General features: G+C 40.9%; 1 protein-coding gene across 1 annotated transcript in view; it reads right to left on the bottom strand.

Moving 5' to 3' along the window:
• The window catches only part of SH3GL2 (SH3 domain containing GRB2 like 2, endophilin A1), a 202,963-nt gene that overhangs the window by 17,840 nt on the left and 171,681 nt on the right, over positions 1–13,442 (bottom strand). The window contains exon 8 of the mRNA XM_073665453.1: positions 4,841–4,974. Coding sequence (XP_073521554.1) covers positions 4,841–4,974 — 134 coding nt within the window. The remainder of the gene's footprint in view (positions 1–4,840; positions 4,975–13,442) is intronic.

Below are 13,442 nucleotides of genomic sequence, written 5' to 3'. Positions count from 1 at the left end.
ACCTCTGGAGCATCATCAAAAGGAGTGTCAATGATGGCGGGAGGCAGTTCACATCTAAGCAACAGCTCTGGGAGGGTATTCTGTCCTCATGCAAAACAATTGAAGCAGAAACCATCCAAAATCTGACAAATTCAATGGACGAGAGAGTTCAGAAGCTTCTTTCGAACAAGCGGTCCTATGTGCAAATGTAACATCACCTAGAATAAAGTTTTGAGTTGAAAACGGTTTGATTTCAGTTTGTAATAACCTGCTAATGCTTATAATTTCAAAAATGACCATTTTTTGTTCTTTATTAAAATGAAAAGGTTGAAAACTCTGCTGTGCATAATAATTTGGAACATGCATTTTGAGTGCAGTTTGAGTTTTTTATTTTTTTAAAAATATACTGTTATCATAGGCAGTTTGCACAAAAACCTTTCAATTGTACTCTAATAGTTATTTGACTGGAAAATTACAATGACTGCAATTCATATAGGTAATTTGGGAAAATCTGAGAAAATATTATTTGCATAATAATTTGGAACACAAATAAAGGGGTTAACCAGACCTCAATCACAGGACACTAAAACTTTCACACTCCTTATCTCTGAACTGCTCCAATATTTATGGCCACAACTGTTTATCCCTCTCCCATAATGGTAGTTCTGCTTCACGTCACTTGTCTCATTTATTGCATTATTTCTGTGCCCGGTTGTGCAGAAATATGTGACTCTTCAGATTTTGTGTTAGGCTGTGTGCCCACGATGCGTTTTTCAAGCGTTTATGCTGCGGAATTTCCGCAGCATAAACGCTTCAAAAACGCTTGGTAATCCGCCCCCCATGGTCCCCAATGACAAGCCGCACTTTCAATGCCCATGCTGCGTTTTTTTCCGCAGCGTTTATGCTGCGCTCAAAAATCCGCAGCATGTCCATTAATTTTGCGTAAGCGCGGCGTAATCGCCGCCATTGACTTGCACTGAGACGCATATAATCCGTGTCAGTACATTTGTACTCACGGATTATATGCGTTTCAATGTGTGGATGGTACCCAAGTCTGGAGGAGAGGAGACTCTCATCCAGACCTGGGTACCATAGAAACTGGAAAAAAAAGAATTTAAAATAAAAAATAAAGTTTATACTCACCTTCCGATGTCTTCCCGGTGTTTTCTCTGTTCCATCCAGTGTCTTGCAATGTTCGCGTTGTTGTGAAGGACCTGCCATGACATCACTGAGTCATGTGACCCATCACATGGCTCAATGACGTCACCGCAGGTCCTTCACACCACCGCGAGCAGTGCAAGACACTGGACAGAGCAGACAAAACACCTTGAAGACATGGGAAGGTGAGTATAAACTTTATTTTTTTTATTTTTCACCATTCTTATTCTTTTTTTTAACTAACTTGGTCACACTACTATAAATCCATGCCGGTTGCATGGATTTATATAGTGTGAACAAGTTGTCAAGCACTTTCCAAGTGATGCTAAAATCGCTTGGAAAAGCGCTTGATAACCTGCATGCGGAAATGCATGCAAAGACGCTTCACAAACGCTTCTTCCTGGCGGGAAAACCGCATGTAAAAACTGCATGCGTTTTTCCTGGCAGGGAGAAGCGTAAAAAATATGCAGCATTTCTGCATCGTGGGCACATAGCCTTATTCCATGGCTGATGAAGAAACCTGAGTAGTCTGGAAAGCTTGTTATTTGTTACCATCTTTTCAGTTAGTCATTAAAAGGCATCAACCACTGAGGACTCTCAAATCTAAATATTTTTCTACCTTGATTCTGAAATTCCAACCTTTGCCTAGCACCAATGCCTTTATACAGATGTTACTTTCTCTACTCATTAAAAAAAATAAGAAGCATGAAAAATATATTTATGTCTGAGTAATAAAATATTATGTGATATTGGTTCTGACAAGAGAACATTGCATTTACTGAACCAATGTTTATCAAGTTAGTAAATCTGTAAATTCAAGACAGCTCAGATAAACATAAAAAGACATTTTAGATACTCAAGCGATTGTTTAGTTTAGAAAAATATTTTTAAAAACCAAATAAGGGATTTTTTTGGTTTAAGAGCCTGTTATATTAAAGGGAGTGTATCATCAGAAAATTACCCTTTGTTTAAATCAGGTTTTTGTGTTGAATGTATTTAAAAAAATACCAAAATTAGTAATCCTGAAGTTTTTACATTGGTCACTGTGTCACTTTTTTTTATTTTTTAGATTCATACTTCCTATTCTTTCAGGAATAGTTTACAGCAAGGCTCTTTAAAGGCAGAATTACAATGACAGATAACACCTTTATATGCCGCTGATAACACATAAAATGGGAAAATACCAGTGTGATGTGTAATGGCCGCTATCTGCTCTCCTGATCTCACTGCAGAGCTGTGTGTGATTATAACTGACACATCTGCAGGTTCCTCTCAGCTTCAGCTTCCACCTCACAGGCAGACAGGGTTGTAATAGTAAAAACCTGGGAGTCTGAACTGAAACGTAAATTGATGTGCAAGCAAAATACCCAAATAACTGGAAGTAAATGGATAAATCGCACAGTGCAAAAATAATGATAAATAATAAAGGGTATTTAGTTAACATAATTTTGATCAAAATAATGTAAAAGCCATCCCACCACGTCACGGTAACCCTTATGGGACAGTCCTAACTCTAATATTAAAACCTTACCATTTGTCAAGTGACATACATATGGATAAGGGCAGAGAGACTGACCCCCTAGTAGAAGCATAGACCCGAGAGGCAGAATGAACCTTTCAGCTCAGACAAAGGTTCAGTCTCTCTGCCCTTATCCATATGTATGTCACTTGACAAATGGTAAGGTTTTAATATTAGAGTTAGGACGTCACTGACAGCGTGGGAAAATTCTCCTGTGCTTGCATTGAGCGCAGGAGAATTCTCTCACGCTCACCGCAAGCGCAGGAGAATTCTCCCACGCTGTCAGCGACGTGCATGAGGTGAGCTGAGTTCATTGGACATGAACTCGGCTCATCTGGATGCCGTCACAGCCAGACACTGAGGAGCGCAAGCATGCCTGCGCTTCTCAGTGTCTGCGGCATGGCAAGCTGGATGGCAGCTTTCGGCTGCGATCCAGCCTGTCATATGAATGTAGCAGAGCTGAAGCTGTCCTGGGAACCATGGAAAGGTAAGGATGAGGTTCGTTTATTATTTTACTTTTATTGCAGAAGACATTGGCTTCAGCTGGAATGGGCGTGATGGTAAGTATGGTTTAATTTAGAACATTAAAGAATTGTTTGTTTATTTCAATTAAAGGACTTTATTCTGGGTGTTGTGTTTTTTTTAAATACTTTACTAGAAATTCATGGTGGTCATGTCTAATATTTGCGTGACCCCATGAATTTCAGGCTTAGGACCAGCTGATAATACCAAGCTGGCCATAACCCCTTTATTACCCAGTGAGCCACCGCACCAGGGCCCTGGATGAGTTGGGTACAGCGCCAGAAGATGGCGCTTCTATGAACGCGCCATTTTCTGGGGTGGCTGCGGACTGCAATTTGCAGCGGTGGGGGGGGCCCAGAAAGCTTGGGCCTCCCTGCGCTGTGGATTCCATCCCCCAGCTGCCTAGTTGTACCTGGTTGGACACAAATATAGGGCGAAGCCACACGTATTTTTTTTTTTAAATTATTTCATGAAATTCATGAAATAATAATAAAAAAAGGGCTTCCCTATATTGTTGTGTCCGGCCAGGTACAAATAGGCAGCTGGTGGTTGGGGGCAGCCCGTTCCTGCCTGCTGTACCTGGCCGGACACAAAAATAGGGCGAAGCCCCACGTCAATTTTTTTTTAATTATTTCATGAATTTCCTACAGATGCGCCATTTCTGGGGCGGCTGACGGCTGGTGTTTCTAGCCTGGGAGGGGGCCAATATTCATGGCACCCTTCCTGGGCTATTAACATCAGCCGCCAGCTGTCTGCCTAGCCTTTGCTAGCTATTAAAATAGGGGGGACCCCACGTCATTTTTTTGGAGGGTCCCCCATTTTAATAGCTAGTAAAGGCTAGGTATTCAGCTGGGGGCTGATATTAGTAGCCTGGGAAGCTCCGTGGGTATTACCTCCTTCCCAGGCTTCAAACATCTGCCCCAGCCGTCTGCTTAACCTCCACTAGAGACTAAAATTACAGGGAACCCCACGCCAATTTTTTTTTAAATAAATCCTTTATTTTAACACTAAATGACAAGTACAGTAATCAACACTATCACTGTACTTATTATATATGTGACTGACATGTTTCTATCTATCTAATCTATGTGTGATGCTCTATTCTTTCTGTTCTAAATTGTCGGGTACCGGTGTATGCCGCTGATGAATTGCCGGCCAGCTTTTTTAAAGAGACGGGTGCATGAAAATCGGAGGGCACTAGTGTGTTCCAAGTGCCCTGCTATGTTTTTCATGCACCCTCCTATATACCCTGTCTGCCTATATATTCTGCCTGCCTGACATTTAATTGAGCACCGTTCCCATCGATTTGGGCAATTTTTGACCTTCTGCAGACCGCCGGGGGGGACCACCAGAAAAATGCTCGAGTTTTCCATAGACTTACATTGGGCTCGTTGCTTGGGTCGAGCACCCGAGTATTCCAATGTGCTCGACCCGAGCAACAAGCACCCGAGCATTTTAGTGCTCGCTCATCACTATTCTTTACCCTTTAGGCTCCACTTCACTCCACTTTTTTTTTACTAAAACAGGTAAGTAATAACGTATTAAAACTGGCAAATAATAATGTGTAGTGGGCCATAGATGCCAAACAAATTCTCTATGGTCCTCTATAAAACCACTTGTAGCAAAAAAAAATCATAGATGTAACAATATCCTTTGTCATACCTGATGGTTTCGGGGTTGTAGCAAGAGAAATCCCTCCATTATGTTGATTGTTTTCACTGGGTAATGTAAGTTCCAAGCTCATACGAGGTTTGGGCTGGTATTCTCGCCGTGGCTGTAATGCAGCATCTCTGATTCTGTAAAATGAAAGGTATTTTATGTGATTATTCTGCTGTACTGCAACTTGTTTTATTAGGAAGTGCATTATATATTATTCAATACTCAATCCTCATACTGCGCTTTCAAACTGGCCACATATTTGAGCTGACAGAAGTGGAGAGCAGTTAGGGCTGTGTACTGGATGCACCAACAGCTTAAAGAGGTTTTCCCCTTTCAATATTTTTTTACAAATTTGGTTCTACTGAAAATAATATCAGCTGGCATTATGATACCTCTTTTATCCAGATATGTTGCTCCACAGTCAAGAAATCTGTTTTATCTCTATGTAAATTCAGCTGCAAGTGCATGAGTGGGCATATCCGTGCACTTGCAGTCCATGTCTCATGTGCGTTTTCTCTGCACGGTGCTGCCCTCAGCTGGTTGACTGACAGTGGAGACAGGCTTTAGTGCGCGACATCATTCTGCTACATCTGGCTAACACATTTCTTCTGCATTCAGCTCTGTAAACTATTTGTATAAGACAGATGTAAAACAGCAAATTTCAGTGTACAGGACTGTCCATACCTGGACAGTGCTCTTTATATACTGTATTCACATTGCACTGTGCGGCTATGAAAAGTCCTGTACACTTATTATCACACACCAGAGCTTGATCTGCTGTCAATCAACTAGTGGAGGCCGGTGCTGGGCAGAGAGAACAGGAGAGAAGATATTGGCACCCTTTTTTTTTAAGTCACCTTCCTTTTTTGTCTAGTGGTATTAGTTACCATTTTTGTCACCAAATTCATCAAAATTGTGTACACGATTCATGAATTTGGCACAAAGTAAGAAATGAGCTTTCTTCCTGTCTGGAACTTTTTGCAACTTTTATTGGCAAAAGTTGCATGTTGGTGCCAAAAGTCAAACAAATTGCACCGAAACTTTGACATAATCAAAAAATCATCACCGGGGAGGAGGTTGCTCCAAATTTTGACACTTTTTAAAAAGTCGCAATTGAAGAATGCACAGTTCACACCAGAGACGCAACCATGCTGCTAGTCCAAACTGTCAATCAATCAGGAGCATACCACCACCCACACCGGGTGAAGGCATGCAGGAAGCAACTGCAAGAAGAGAACAAAACATCTATAATCCCCTACCAGATCAACCGCATTCCTTCTCCCTTGGGACGCTGTCTCCCGCCAGTCTTTTGGCATCAACATGTGTCGGGGGGCATCATGTGACCACTGCAGCCTTCACATTCCATCCAAAGTACCAAGTATGGAGGAGTGGTGCCATTATAGTAAGTGAATGCAAGAATGGGCTCACTATGGTTAACTTAACCCTAGAACGCATACCTGGGGCCTCGCAGGCCCACCCTGTTAATTGTTTTCTATTTTCTGCAAGATTACTTTAGTTAGAATTTTGAAACTGTAGGTATTCCTCAGGTATATAGTTGTTTGTCATTTTTGTTTGAGTTATTCCGTGTTATTTGCACACGGGCCTAAAAGGCCACAGGTATGTGAAAAAGTAGATTTTTATGGTCATGCGTTCTAGGGTTTTAAAGTAGTGGGCAACCACTTTAAGGTTGTTGTGTGACCTCTGCTAAAAATGCTGGAAAACCATATCCTTACTGGTAATTTAAAACTACAAAAACATTTTTATTTGAAATATACAAAATAGTATGCGCCTTGGGTCAAATGCCAAGTGAATATACCACCCGGTGTCTGACGTCTTTTTAATGACATCTCTGCTAGTGATCTGCACATCTAGTGAAATATGAAGTTATGCCAAGGGTCATTGTATATATTAAGATATTATTAATATGTAACATGACATGACAACCCAGCATGATAAAACCTCACCGGCTTAATTTGTCAAAGCATTTTATCAGGAGTTACTATAACAAAGCTCTATTAAGTTTTATTTCACCAAGTGCATGCTATCTGGCCATCTATCAGCTCATGACTGTCTGATTCCATGTTAACATTCCACCACGTTGTTTTAACAAGTTTTATTCAATCGGAGCTCTATCGCTGCGTCATTTTATCGAGCTATGTTATCAAAGCATTTTATCAGGCTGTACTATGAGCCAGGCAATTCTGTTAAGCTCAGTTATCATTACATTACATCAGATTGCTTGTAATATTTTTTTTTAGCCGTGCTACAGAAACATTCACTAGTCTGCTCTATTAGAGAATTATATTGAGGTCATGTAAGTAGAGTAAGCCGCTTCAAGGAATGATTCTAATCATCCCGTTTCATAGCAAAACCACATGAGAAATGAATTCATAGAAGTTCTTTTACTCGGTTATAGCTTAGCATTTGATATTACACAGATTGAGACACTTTTCCACTACTGTCGTATTACGAGAACAGCTGTCTTTCCACCCCTACACTCCCACACACATATGGACTCTTGCCGCTCAGAGAAAAGATGGCCCAAACTCAAAACAATATGATGCCACAAAGAGAAGGACTAAGTCTTGTACATCACATTTGGAGATTCAGTGAAACATCGAGACAAACACCTAAAATTGCATTGAAAAACTGGTCTTCTAGAGTGATGGTCCAAAAAAAGATGGCCAGTATGCAAAATGGATGATGATATAGTAATTATAGTATAGAATTTAAAGTGAATGTTAGAAAGATATTAACAAGAAATTCTACCCACAGAATAAAAAAAGGATGTGGCACAGGGGGGTAAGGGGTAGAGGGTGGCATGTTGGTGTCAAATGTGCCTGATTCATTAAAAGGTGCACACTAGTGATGAGCGAATGTGCTCCGTTATGTGGTTAACCGAGTGCGTTTGGGTGCTTACCGAGTATCTTCAGCGTGCGACTCGAACATAGTTTTCGAGCACGCCAAAGATACTCTGTAAGCACCCAAGCATGCTCGGTTAACCCCTTAACGGAGCACATTCGCTCATCACTAGTGCACACCTCTGTGTGCCTCGCCACAAATCCTACTTCAGGCAGGGACTGGAGCAAGATTTCTGGCGTAAGGTATGCCACAGCGCGTCATGAATTAGATGAGCTTTGACGTCACGCCCACGTTCTGCCCCAGCTTTGGCAATTTTGGTGGAACTAGGTGAAACTAGCATGAAAATAGCAAAAGTCACAATTTTGGGGCAATTCCTGGACAACTTATTTTTAAGTAATGTAGTATACTCACGTCCAGCACTGTTCCAACAATTTTGGCATCGGGTTTTCCAAGGTCGCGTGACATTGTTATGCCACGCGGCACCTGCAGCCAACCAGCGGCCGCTAATGGCTGCTGCACTCTCCCTTCTTCCTGCTGATTGGTTACAGGACTCATGTGGCATAACAATGTCACGCGACCTCCGACGCCGGTGGAGATGGCTAGTATCTGTTATTTTTATTTTACAATGAGGACTACTTCATTTTAAAAAGGGGTTGTCCAGGTAGTGTACAATCCCTTTAATGTGTTTTTGTTTGTGGTGTTTTGGTGGACTTTTATGGTCATGGTTATGCATTTTTGCAGCGTAATGCAGAGTTTGAAGATGCTTCAGAATGGCTATTCTATTGTCAATACAAGTACATACTAAAACTGACAGGTCAAATGTGATGACAGAAGCTCCTTAATTGTTATGTACTTCGCTTTTTTGTCTGATCATTACTGAATTGACTTATTTCATCTGCAGCATGGAAATACTCTGTAGAGCTCCTGCCTACAACTGTATGTATGGCAGTATTATTGGTTATATTGTTGGTCACATCATGGTAATGAATATTTGTCCTTGACTGTTTAATTAGGAATTTCTGTGTTCTACTTGCATTTTCCTTCTTGTGTTGATGTATAACCATATACAGCGATAATACATATATGTGTTACATGTTTAAGTGAGTGGAGAGGGTGACGACAAAATAAAGCAAAATTCACTGAATCTGGCATTGCAAGCTGCTATTTTTCCTTAATGGAATGGGTTATTGTATGTGGGCTGGTGAGGTTTTGTCCCAGGGCTGCTTTTTAGTCCCAGTCCAACCCTGTTTGAGTAACTTTTAGGTTTAGATATTCTTAAAATCATCCTTTATCAAAGCTATCAAGTGGTTTAAAATACAGGCCCACCACAAGCATCAAAGGGGGTTATCTCTAGTTTGTTAATCGATTAGTAGGGTAGGGAATGCTATTTTGACAATATAGAGATTTGGCATTGCGGATTTTAGAGTGCCAATCACTTCATTCTTGGCGAGATTAGGCGCTGGGAGAGATGTCTGTCAGCGGCTCTCCCATAGAGAACACAGGAGCACTCGGCAAAGCGATCGCTCCTGTAAGTGGAGAAGTGAGGAGAGTTTGTTGCTGACCGATTGATTGGCCAAACCGTCACTTGGCTGACAGGTTCATATTGTGTATGGAGACCTTTAGTTGTGTCCAGTGACTGGCTGCAGCGATCACATGTGCTTTAGTGCATCATAGCTGCAACCAGATGAACAGTGGCTGTGAGGAGTACAGAGGTGTATCACTATTATGGGTAAGCATCTTTAGTGAATTATTAATCTATTCATCTACCCTGTGAGCAAGGTTACGTATACATTACCATTAACGCCCGCTGATTAGATTTATATGCAATATGGATAAAGCTAAATAATGTCATCTGGTAATTACATTTGCATCTCCTGGTTGACTTATTACTGTACAGCTTATTTGATTGCAGATAACATATATGCACTTTATTGCCCCCATTTATGAGTGATTGTTAAGATTTAATATTATGGTTGCAGCAGATTGTACATTATATTTATATACATAGCTATTCTCATATTTTTGCATTAAAGACATGTGCATTTGCACTCTGCATTTCTATGGACTTTGTAAATATACATTTTTGGTCTTGGTATTGTACATTATCACTTCATAATTGACTGTTGACTGCATTTCATTGTCAGTCGAATATTACCAGCAAATTAATGAATCACATCCTTGTACTCCTCCAGCTACCTTCCTCTGAACTGGATTTTTAATCAATTGTACATTTTAATAAAAGCGTGATATTTTTTATCATTTCTTGGTGGTCTATGACTCCATGTTATTTGATACAGAGTTTCCATGGTTTGACATTTGTAAGATTAAAAGGGTTGTCCAGTTAAAACAAGTTATCACCTATCAGCAGGATAAGTGCTAACTTGCAGACTGGGAAAACAAGGAGGAGATCCGGCACAACCATCCAATGATAAAAGCAAAATTTATTTGGGAACCATTAAAAACAAAAGGATCCAAGATACATGTTTAAAATCTGTCGCGTTTCTAGGGCACACACTTGCCCTTAGTCATAGGACTTGCTGATTGGTTGATGTACCACCACCGGTACCAGCACCAAATCGTAGATTAGGGAAATTTTATCCTGGATGGGGCACTTTTATCCCCATTACAAAATAATTTTCTATGGGGCTATCAGGGAAAGCTGACTTCTACACTCGCCAGCCCTACAGAGAATGAATGAAGCACAGATCGAGCATGCTCATTGCCACTCCATTCTAGTGGGGATCATTTCTGCCCGATCGGTAAAAATCAGTCAGACCCAACTGATTAACAATTTGGGTGATAACTTGTTTTAACTGGCCAATCCCTTTGAGTGAAAATTATCTATTTTTGAACCATTCCTAGCTAAGACATATAAGTTGTACCTTGTAAATATTGTTATAGTTAACTAAATGAACAGGGACTAGTCATCAGATATGCAGCACTGGACTGCTAAGGGGAGTATTACTCCTTTTGTCATTTTACACTTCTGTAAGCTGTTTTTATTATGGGGTTAGAGAACACCACATTTTGAATGTATTTACTTTGCTACATACTAAGGCTATGTGCACACAAAGTTTTTTTTTGAAGCAGTTAAAAATAATGACTTTTTCAAGCGCGTCAGGAAGCACTATGTTTTCTAGGTGTTTTTTGTCATTGCAGCATTTTTTTGTTAATGTTTACTGAAGTGTTTTGTTAACATTTTACTGAAATGTGTTTTTTTTTTGTTTTACACTTTCTTAATGTTCTAGTATTTTATTACAAAAATGTTGCCTTTTTTAATTCTTTTTTCTTTGCTTTACAACAGAGGTCAATGGGAAAGTTAACCACCCCCCCACCTCCCACAACGAAGCCTGTGAATCTGTTTGAGTGTTTTGTAAACATTTTGAGGGTTTTCACCTCAAAAAACACAAATATCTTATTCACTACTTAATTGATTCTCAAAAACGATAGAAAATAGTCCATAAAACGTCTATAAAAAATGCCAAAAGTTTTGCCAAACTGTTAACAGGAAACGTTTCAGGAAAAAGTTAATGAAATGCCAACATAAAATGCTTGAGGTCAAAAAAACATGCAGAAAGTGAGATATAGAAGGAGAGTTTCCTTATGTGGTTTTTGCTTGAAAATGCAACGTTACAAAAAAAAACCCTCAGTGTGCACATAATGTTCTACCCACACTAGCTGTTTCGTCAGCAAGCCTAGCCTATTGGTAAAGAGCGCTTACTTCCAAACTGAACTCTAGTGATAGAATACCCAACAAAAGCCACTGAGCCACTGTGCTGCCTCTTACAGTATTTTTTTTTTAAATGCGTACTTATACTTCTTCTAAGGTACCTTAAAAGAAACCTGACAAGTTGATCATGCTGTCTGATCTGCTGGCAGTCTGTTGTGTTACATAAAAGGAGAAGGGGGCAGATTGATGCATAGATTTTTGAGGAACAAATCAGTATAACTTGTATCCCTGCTCTTTTTATGCTAAGGAGTCAAGTGGGCTTTTCTACTCAGTGATTAAAAGCATTCCTTGTTTGAGTAGGCGTATAGAGATAGCTGTCAATCTATGATTAGGACCACCAAACTGACTGCTAAGCGTAGCATGAGCTGGAATTTCAATGAATAAAAAAAAAGTTATACTAAACCCTATGCAACAAACCTATATATCAATCTACTCTGCTCCTCCAGCGCTATACAATGCTGTCTACACATACAGTACTGGTCAAAAGTTTGGACACACCTTTTCATGCACTAGTTTTCCATTGAAGGCAGCAAAAACACGAAGGGACACATATGAAAATAGGGAGTAAAGAAACACATTTGAAACAACCTAGAAGATGTGTTAAACTTTAGATTGCTCAAATTACCCCCCTTTCTATACTCTGATGACAGTTTTCCACCCACTCGGCATTCTCTCAAGCAGCTTCATCAGGTAGTCATGTGGAATGGCTTCAAATGAACAGGTGTATTTTGCAGAGGCAGTGTTGGCACAGTGATGAGAACTATTCCACAAATGTTGTAAGCCAAAATATGACAGGAACCACTCAACTAAGTAAAGAGAAACAAAAGTCTATTATGACTTTAACCCCTTTTTGACATTGTCAGTAATAGTATGTCTCTGTGCCCTGGGCCTGTTAGACCAGGTACGTACTATTACGTACAATGTGATCACGCCCACACACACAAGCTGTGCGGGGCGATCGCCACCGGGTGTCGGCTGATTCTCACAGCTGACACCCGGTGCTATGTGCCAGGAGTTGTCCCGCACCGCTCCCGTCACATTAACCCCTAAAATGCTGCGATCTTAGTCGATCGCAGCATTCCAGGAGCAAGGGGAAATAAGCGCGAGCCTCTTACTTTCTATCCGGCGTCCCGCACTGTCTCTGCTGGGTCCCGGTAGTTGCCATGGTGACCCGGATGTCATGACGACATCCGGGTCACCAGGCATCAGCAAATTAGTCAGATCATATTCATTGCACATTCTAAGTAACTTGTGTGTGCAGGGGCTGACAGGCTCCATAGCATAGAAATAAAAAAAAATGATTGCAAAAACTAGTCTTTGCAAAAAAAGCGTCTTTTAGTGTGTGACAGCTGACAAACATAAAAACCCGATATGAATCTGGCATCGCTGTAATTGCACCATCCCGAAGAATAAAGTCATCTAATCACTTATACTGCACGAGGAACGGCATAAAAAATAAACTCTAGGGTTAGGGCTGTGCTAGGGTTAGGGCTGTGTTAGGGATAGGGCTGTGTTAGGGATAGGGCTGTGTTAGGGATAGGGCTGTGTTAGGGATAGGGCTGTGTTAGGGATAGGGCTGTGTTAGGGATAGGGCTGTGCTAGGGCTAGGGATGTGCTACGGTTAGGGATGTGCTACGGTTAGGGATGTGCTACGGTTAGGGATGTGCTACGGTTAGGGATGTGCTACGGTTAGGGATGTGCTACGGTTAGGGATGTGCTAAGGTTAGAGTTGGGGCTAGGGTTGTGTTGGGAAAAAAATTATGACAATATGGCGACTAGTGTTAAGCGCAAGTGCTCGCTACTTGAGTTTGCATCGGGTGCTTGGGTATGCACCGAGTATCGCGGGTACTCGAGTGACATGCTCGAGTTTCCGCCCCATATGCTTCACGGACAAAAAAAACCTCGCGGGGATTGCCTGCAATGCACGAGCGATCCCAGAATGTTTTTTTTTGGGTGTCTAAGAACCATGAAACATGCGGAGCAGGGACTCGAGCATGTCACTCAAGCACCCGA

Source organism: Phyllobates terribilis, unplaced genomic scaffold, assembly GCF_046119375.1.
Source record: "Phyllobates terribilis strain yellow unplaced genomic scaffold, ASM4611937v1 Scaffold_1__5_contigs__length_1240528914, whole genome shotgun sequence".
Classification (NCBI taxonomy): Eukaryota; Metazoa; Chordata; class Amphibia; order Anura; family Dendrobatidae; genus Phyllobates; species Phyllobates terribilis.
This window is presented reverse-complemented; position numbering and strand designations above follow the sequence as displayed.